Source organism: Propithecus coquereli, unplaced genomic scaffold (assembly GCF_000956105.1).
Source record: "Propithecus coquereli isolate 6110/MARCELLA unplaced genomic scaffold, Pcoq_1.0 Scaffold39, whole genome shotgun sequence".
NCBI lineage: Eukaryota > Metazoa > Chordata > Mammalia > Primates > Indriidae > Propithecus > Propithecus coquereli.
The window spans coordinates 2,934,110-2,943,011 of record NW_012149618.1 but is presented as its reverse complement, the minus strand read 5'-3'; the positions used below and the strand labels follow the sequence as shown (position 1 = coordinate 2,943,011).

The window sequence follows — 8,902 nt, the reverse complement described above, 5'->3', positions numbered from 1 at the left end:
CCTCACCATCTCTGCCTCCAGCCCCACCTTGGGTCTTGGGTACTTGGGGCTGGGTCTTGGGTCTTGAGTCTTGGGTACCTGGGGCTGGGGTAGGTGGTGCAAGAAGCCCATGTGGGCCAGGTCCCTCGTGGAATACCCATCCCTCTGCCTCCCAAGCCAGGCCACCCTAGTACCATTTATCATCCCCGCTCCTGTTTCCTCTTGGAGCTTCTTTCCCACATACCCTTGTTCCTAGGCGATAAAAGCTGATCCAGGTTGTTGAACCTGAATCTCAGCTGCCTCCAACCGCTCCTGCCCGCCCCATGCCCTCAGCCCTCAGACCTCATGGGAGTAAAAGCCCCCCAGTGAGCAGGTGTGTTTCTTCCTCTGCTGCAGAGACAAAGGGGGTTACTCCTGGTTCTGGTTCATTTGCGGATCTGTCTCTGATAGGACGTGTCTCAGGGGCGGCATGGGGCTTGCCAGGGAGAAAGACCCTGTCTCTCCGCTGGGGATTCCCATTTCTGCCTCCCCTTGGCTCACCCTGCCGCCTGCCAGCCGCTCTTGCACCCTGACCTCGCTGGGCTGGGTGCCGTCTAGCTGGAGGTTATGGCTGCTGGACCCCACGGGACCGTCCCAGGCACTAAGCAGAACAACATTGCCTGGAAAGAGCCCGAGGCAGCCTGAGAAACTTGCAGTGCTGGGACCTGCTCCTCTTCAGCCCTCCACCTGCTTCACCCTTCCTGTGCCCTCCTTGTCTCCTCTGCCAGGGCGATGCAGTCACCCCAAGGGGTCTGATATTAGTGGCAAAGGCTCGAGTCTGAGCAGGTCAGGGCAGGGCAGGCCACAAAGTCTACTCAGACACCAAGAGAAGAGCCACGCTATCAGGCAACCCCAACACACGCCCAAAGCCGGTTCCCCTTCACCCCCAGAAGAAGACTGTGTGCCACCCACTGACGAGTAAATTTGTTTGCTCTTCTTCCTACCACCCTGGAACGCAGCCAGCAAGATCCTGTTATTTGGCTTTAAAAATAGAACATTCTAGCTGGACTTTTATGGTCTTGTGAAGAACACTGTGCTCACGCCCTCCCACACCTGGTCTCTGCCCCTGCCTGGCCCTATCCAGCTGCCCAGAGCAGCTCTGCACAAGCTCTCCAGGGTCCCTCAGCACAGACTTGGTCCCAGGCAGATTTATGAGTTCAGTCTTGGCTGAGGCCGTCTCCTCATGGCTCCCAGCCACAATCCAGCTGTTCTCCCACGTCTCATCAGCTCGGGGCTGGGACGTTCTGTGTCTCCTTTTCTACCTCCCCCCCAACTCGCCGAGTCACCCCTTCTGCCCTCTTTTCCCTGCTGCCCTGGCCAGCCCTGAACAGGCTCATGGTGCCAGAGCCAGACCCCAGCCACTCCCCGCCCACCCAGACCTCATTTATATTCATGATGACAACATGGCTTGTGTCTTAGGATAACCCTCTTGGCACTCTAGTCTGCCTCGCCCATCTCCTCCCACTCTGAAGTGCTGAAATTTAACAAAAAGGTGGTTCCTTCCCAGCCTGGCCTCAGGTGCCAGGCTTACAGTTACTCCTCATAGGGAAAGTTACTTTCAGTGTGGGTAGACTTTGTGGTTAGTCCTCAAATTATTTGTTTAGGGCCAAAGGTGAATTTCATTAAAGCTCTGTCACATTTCTGGCAGGATTTGGGGGAAAGCCTTGGAGGGCAGGCCCTCCCTCAGGGGAGGAGCTGGCCCTGGGGAGCTCGTTTGTGGACAGACTAGAGAAATAACTCCAGAGCCAGCGAAGCCTCCAGCAAAAGTTATGTAAGAAACCCATTGAATCCAGGCCTGTCTTGTTTTCCCTTGAGGTTAGGTCTCTAACACAATGGAAAGAGAAGACAGTAATTATCACCCTGTGGAAAAGATATGAGTTCTTCTTTTAAGGTCCTTGGCGGATGTACCGAGGCTCAGTGTCCTTCCTGTGCGGGGGTGCTCTTTGGTTGAGGTAAGGTAGAGCTGCCTCTGGGGTAAGATCTCCTCAAACTGGGCAGCTGGGATGATCTGCAAGCTTCTCTGGAAACTGGAATGTGAGCAATGTAAGCTTTATGGCTTAGCCTGTAGCCATAACTCATGTGAAGGAAGGAGTGGAAGGGTGCAGGGGCCCGGGGAGGGAGAGAATGGAAGCAGGAATCCTGAATCCCTCCCTGCCTCTTTGACATTGGGTGAGCATCTCATGATGCAATAAAAAAAAAAAAAAAAACACCCACATTCCCTTCCTCAGTTTCCCCTCTGGCTATGTGACCCCAGCTCAGATCTGTTCACACTTAGAGACACCAAGAGCCTCTCGGTCCCCTGGCTTTCCCATCAGCACCCGGGGCTGCTGTCCAGGCCCCTACCTCCACACCTGTCTTCTTACTACCTGCAAGGCTTCGTAGACACCTTAGGGGAGGGAACCTGGTGATGGTGTCCTAACTCAACTTTGGACCTGATTAGCCCCTTCCACTCCCACTTCGCAGCATCTGCCATAGAAGAACCACTGTGGAGTCCCGTCCTGGGGACCGAGGAGGAGGACCTCCATCCTGTGCTCCTCTGTACGCTCCACAACAGAAGTGACCGCTGCTTCGCTGGGTCTGTGTGCTGGACCTTGGGAGCTGAGCCTGAGCCAAACCTGGTGGCTGAGAGTCAGAGTGAAGACAGGTAGGGCTGGTGGAAAGTCCAGGTCCCTAAGTGTGAGCTGCAGTCTAGGAGAAAAGGGTGAATGTGATGATTATTTGTCACCAAGAGCTGGTGAGAGTGGCTTGGAGGGAAGGAGAGTGTCTGCCTCTCCAGAGACTTGGGACCCCATCTCTGCATCTCTTGTTCTTTGGCCGGAGGCGGTGGCTATGGTGGAGTCAAGGCCAGAGCGCCCCAGGCCTCCAGCATAAAGACGAGATCGCATCGGCCACTTCTGCAAGACACAGGGTGGGAAGTGAGCAATGCTACTGTCACAGCCGTTCGTAGTCCAGAATCCTTGACACCCACAGCCTGGCTTTCCCTAGGATCCCTCCCTGACGCCCACCCCAGCCATCGCTGCTCTGATAGCAGGGCTCTCTGGCTCACCACCACATACGGCCCCACCCTGAGCCTGGCTGAGAGACATAGGAGGAGCCATCTGAGGAGAGGGAGGTGCAGCAGCACTCAGTGGGAGAGAGGAGAGAGGTGGACGGGAGGTCAGGTGGCCTGGGCAGAGATAGCAACAGCCAGGGGCCAGGCAATAGGCAGAGCAGTAGAGCCAGGAAAATTCCCTCTAAGCAGGTCCTCCAAGGATTGTCCAGCCTTCCAGCAGGAGCATGGGCGGTTGCAGAAAACGCAAGGTGACTCTACCCTGTGGTCTGCCCTCCTCTCTGGCAGCCCCTCCAGCTGCAGGGCCCAGGGCACTGCTCCCTGGCTAACTACCCTCCCCCCCATCCCCCACGCCCGCCAATCTGCTGCAATTCTAGACCTAACTAGGCCCTCATTCATTCATTCTTCAGCATATTTATCGACCACCTACCGCATTCAAGGGCCTTACCTTTGCTGCCATTTTACAGCTAAGGAAACTACTAGGCCACCCCAGGACCCTGCACCAGGTGTCACCATTGACATTTCGGAATTGCCCAGTTTAGTCTCAAATTCTTGCATTTAGGTGTATTTACATGAAAGAAGAAAATCTGCAAGTTTCAAGACTTTCTTTCCCTTCCTTCCTTCTAGGACATTTCTAACTATGACAATTAGGGGAAGGAGATGGTGAAAAGTATCCTCCATAAAAATAAAGTTGAGCCCATTACAATGTTATCATCAGAGTGCAAAAGTGAGCTTTCCTTTATCACACAGCACACTCTCCCCCCAGCTCCTTACAGAGCCACCCCTGCAGTCTGCTCAGTGACTGTGAACATGGGATCTAAAGTCAGACACTTCTGGGTTCAAACTGCATTTGGCCTCTTAGCCTCCCTGAGCTTCGATTTCCTCATCTGTAAAGTAATCCTCATTTAGTTCTGGCACAGATTAAAATGCGCTAAAGCACTTAACCCAAGCTCCTGGCATAGCTTTAGCACTCAAATAATGTTAGCTGTTATTGCAGTGGTGATTACTGTTAATTATACTTTCCCTTCGTCATCTCATTTTGTACTCTGGAAGAGAAGTAAAGCTCCTGTTGGCTTCTATTTTATGTATAATAAAACCAAAGTTCAGGAAAGTTGGGTTGCAGTCTGGCAGTGGTGCATGCAGGGACCTCCCAACCCAGTCCCCACATTGCTACACCTCTGCCCCCTGGTCCCCAGCTTGGTTGCCTCTAGAGCGATGCTTTCTTCTCTCCTGCAACAGAAGCCCAGAGAGCACCGAGGCAGGCACTGTACAATGGGGCGAAGCCCATCTAGGATCTAAGGACACTCGTAGGTGTGGTTCCTTTCCTAGGCCCCAGCCCTGGAACCTGCTCCTTTTTTTCCCCTGACACTAAGAACCCCAGAGTCCAGGAAGCCATTTCCAGCCACCACCCCATGAGAACCAGGGTCAGCCCAGCCCCAAGAGCCTTCTTCCCTCTGAGAGAGCAGAAGAAGCAGGCCCTGATGTCAGCTCTGTCCAGGGCAGGGGGCCCAAGTCCAGTGTCCCCCCATTCCGACCGACCTCCTTCCCCAAGGCCCTGGGCATTAAGATCCCCACACCCAAGACCTGGGGCTCTGGCCTACCTTGAGAGGATGCAAATAACAGAGTCCACGCAGGAAGGGTGGCCAGGCGGGGCCAGGCAACTCGTGGCCGAGTGTGCGGGTAAGGTGGGCTATGTAGCTGGCAGCCAGCACCAGCACGTCCAACTTGGAGAGCTTGGTGTCAGGTGGCACGGCAGGCAGAGCGTCCTGCAGGGCCAGGAAGGCCTGGCGCAGTGTCCTCACCCGGCTCCGTTCCCGGGCAGCGTTCTCAGGACTGGACTCGCTCTGCACAGAGGGCCCCAGTGAGTGGATCTGGCCAGGACCCCCACTTGCCCTGACTTCTACGAACATTCTAGTGCAAGACCTCCTGCCAGAGTATAGGGCGCGAAGAGCAGACATCAAAGGGCCTCTGCCCACCTTTGTCGTTCTCACCCTGCTCATTTTAAAGCTGGGGAAGTTGAGGGAATGCCTGCCCTGGGGTCAGATGGCTGCGGGATGGCAGAGCTCCCTGTGTCTCTCTGCTACTCCACTAAGGCCTCCTCAAAGTTTGGCTCCGTCCCACACCCAAGTCCCAACCCTGCTCATCACGGTGCCCTGGGGCTGCAGGGGAGCTCAGAGCCACACCCTGTTTTGCAGGGCCCAACCCTGACCCAGCTGGGTCCCAAGATGAAGAGACTGCCGTGGTAAAGAGGAAAGGACACTGACCCAGGGTCAAAACACACAGGCTGAAGCCCCGGACCTGCCGCTGACTGTTGCTCGGAGACTTTGGGAAACTCGCATCCTTCCTCTGGGCCTCAGTTTCCTCCAGAGAAGTGAGTTGGGCCCATGCTCTGAGCTGCACTCTGGTTAGGACCAGCTCTGGTTTACCCCACGCACCCCAAGCATGGCGCCTTAGGATCTAAGCGGCCAGTGTCCCTTCTGTAGTGCAGGAACAGTAGGACTGAGTGAGGCTCTGCTATCACAGGTGACATCTCACTGCCCTCCGACTCCTGCCTCCCCAGCTCCCTCTGCAGCTCCAGGATTTCCTTACCCTGCCAAGAGCCAGGCTGCTAGCCCTGGCCCCCTGCGGGCTGGGGGCAGCTCTGCTCCATCTTTGGTTGCTCCAGCTTGTCTCTCCCCACAGGTCCTGCCTTGTCCTGCTGAGACGGCTCCTCTTCCTGTCGGTGCCTGGCAGCAACCGTCCTTTGGCCTTAGCCCGGTTACGCCCCACTGCTGGCATTGCTGGTGCCCCTTTGGCTTCCCTCTGTGACATGCCACTCCCCAGGGTACAGGGCTGCAGCCCACAGGGCAGGAATACAGTGCCTGAGGGGGCCCCTGGGCTCCAGCTAGCTGGTCAGGCTGGTCATCAAGCCGGCAATGTCTAGATCTGAGGAAGCTGGCGCCAACTCAGTCCTGCTTCCCTCCTTGCTCTGGGAAAACCGCCCACCAGGCACAGCCCCCGCAAAAAGCCTCCACCCGCCTCCCGACCCGGCAGAGGGGTGGGGGTGCTGGATGCTGGGAGTGTCCAAGCCCTGGGAGGAAGCCCATGCTGAAGAAGGCAGGAGGACTGGGGGAAGGGAGCACCTCCTGGGTCACGCCTAACCCGGACAGTGGTCCCATGGTGGACCTGCGACTTTAGCTTAGGGGCTCAAGTCCATGGAGAGGTCCTGAACTTCCTTCCTCTGTGCCAGAGGCCGCCTGCATACATCCCTGAAAGGCCTTTCCTCTCCTTGCCAGTGAGGGCGACCTTCCAGCCACATGGTGCTACTCCCAGCCCTCAAACATGTGCCCCATTTCCAACCCACTGTTTTCACATTCACCCTTCCATGCCCTGGAATACCCTCCTCCAGCTCTGCCAGGGAGTGCTGCTCACCCCTCAGGGCTATACCCTTCACCCGCAAGGACTTCTCCAAACCCCACAGAGCCCAGAGCCTGTGCGTCCCTGTTTGACTGGTACGACCACAGCCTGGCCCGTTTCCTAACTGCTCAACTTTCATAAATCACTATGTCCCAGACACCGTGCGAAGTACTTTATACATATTATCTTATTTATTTCTCAGAGCAACTTTATAAGAAAAAAGAGACTCATTTTAGATATGGGGAAACTGAGATAGCGATTGGTGAGATAAGTTGCCCAACATCAAACATCAAGTAAGTGGTGGGGTAGGATGAAAACTCAGGCCGTCAGCTGGACTTGGAAGGCTTCGCCTCACCCTATGCTATCCTGCCTCCCATGGGTTACTCATGTGTCTGTCCTTGTGCTGGATGTGAGGTCTCTGAAAGCAAGGACCATGACATCTGCTGAGTTGCTCACATCCTCCAATAGCTACTTAGGAGGTAGGCTGAAGGGACAGCAAATCTGCCAGAGCAGCCTCTGCTGTCCTCAAGTTACAACCTCTGCCTGCAGCAGAATCCAGCTTGCATGTCCCTTGTCCCCCAAGCTTGAACTCCAGGGAGACACAATAAGTAAAGAGAAAGTACAAAGGCAGATGTACAATGAGAGAGGCCAACCAGAGAGAAAGGAAAAAAGAAAGATAAGTAAAAACAACCTGTATGTCCATCAGTAGGGAAGTAAATACATTTTGGTATATCTATACTATAGAATAATGTGCAGTAATAAAAAGAAAAAGACAAACTTCTATATAGGACATGAAAAAACTCTCCAAGATACACAGTTAAGTGAAAAAGCCTAGTTGTAGATCAATACGTATATTAAGATCCTAGCCAGGTAAAAAACACCAAAAAATAAAAGATGTGTGTGTAAAAGTTTATGTGCCTATGTGAATGCATACAAAGGAGATGGAAAAGATGCACAAAAAATGATTTTGGTTTTTACTCAGATTCAGAGAATGAAACATATACCTCAATTAATGGCATATTGTCATCTTTGGTGTACATAGGACCTCTCGTTAGCCCGACCTACCCACTTCCTTCCTTCCTTCTTCTTTTATCCCATTCCCATTATTGTCCCCTATCATAGGCAACCATTCCAATAGTATGTGCCGTGGTTTTAAAATACCTACACAAATTCTTTGACACTCCTCTATTCAAAAGTGGAGGCTAATCTCCCTCCCTTTGAGTGTGGTCCAGATTTAGGGACTTGCTTCTAGCACATAGAATGTGGCAGAAATGTCAGTGTGTAACATCTGAAACCAGTTTATGAGGCACACCGCAGCTTCCTCCTTGCTCTGTCTTGTATCATCCACTCTGGGGGAAGCCAACTGCTACCATGAAGACACCCAAGTACCCTGTGGGGAAGCTCGCATGGGACTGAGGCCTCTCACTGACAGCCAGAACTGACTTGCCAAGCATGGGAATTTGCCACCTCAGAAACAGCTCTTCCAGCCCCAGTCGAGCCTTCAGATGACCAGCCCTGGCTGACACTTTGAGTGCAACCCACGAGAGACCCTGAGCCAGGATCCCCCAACTAAGCTGCTCTCATACATAGAATTCCTGGTCCACAGAAGCCATGTGAGATAACAAATGTTTATTGTTGTTTAAGTTGGGGGGTAATCTGGTAAGCAGCAACAGATAACTAATGCAAGCGATATGTGTTATTGAAGCGTTGCACTGTTGTATGAATGCATTTTAAATTTACACAAATAGTATTGTATTAGTTGGGTGTGATGGCACCTGCCAGTAATCCCAGCTACTTGGGAGGCTCGGGCAGGAGGGTTGCTTGAGCAAGGAGTTTGAATCTACTGTGGGTAACCTAGCAAGACCCTGTCTCTACAAAAAAAACAAATGGTATCGTATTATGTATTTCATTGTTTCTTCTTCTAGCCAACTCAATGGTTTTCAGTCCCCTGATGCTCCCTGCTGCGAAGTACTCCATGGTATATACTCATCACATGTGGACCACCCAGAGCCCCAGGGATGGACATCTAGATTACCTCCAACTCCTCATCACCCCAAATAATGTTGTCATCTGTTACCTTGTACATGTCTCCTTGTGGGCCCATGCAAGATTTTTAAAAACATGCATCCAGGAGCGGGATGCTGGGTTAACTGAGGAAGCGCTGCCAGAGTGCCGTCAGAATGGCTGCAGGGTCTGCGCGCGCCCAGCAGCACTGCGTGGGGCCTAGAGCCCCGCAGCCTCGTGGACACCTGCTATTAACCAGATTCCTACCTCTGTAGTCAACTAGCTATAACGGATTATCTTGTTGCTGTTGAAGCTTTGAGTGAAGCTCTTTCAGGGGACAACATGGCCTTCAACGTCAAGAATGTGTCTGTCAAAGATGTTCGTTGTGGGCCTGGCGCGGTGGCTCACGCCTGTAATCCTAGCACTCTGGGAGGC

At 53.3% G+C, this 8,902-nt stretch overlaps 1 protein-coding gene across 1 annotated transcript; it reads right to left on the bottom strand.

Annotated features, from left to right (window-relative positions):
• Positions 1-2,665: 2,665 nt before the first annotated feature.
• Positions 2,666-5,933, bottom strand: TCF23 (transcription factor 23). Its single transcript, XM_012652444.1, has 3 exons — positions 5,657-5,933; positions 4,669-4,911; positions 2,666-2,912 (listed from the first exon to the last, which is right to left on the bottom strand). The coding sequence occupies exons 1-3, from the start codon at positions 5,876-5,878 to the stop codon at positions 2,733-2,735; spliced, it is 645 nt and encodes a 214-aa protein (XP_012507898.1). The 5' UTR covers positions 5,879-5,933; the 3' UTR covers positions 2,666-2,732.
• Positions 5,934-8,902: the final 2,969 nt, after the last annotated feature.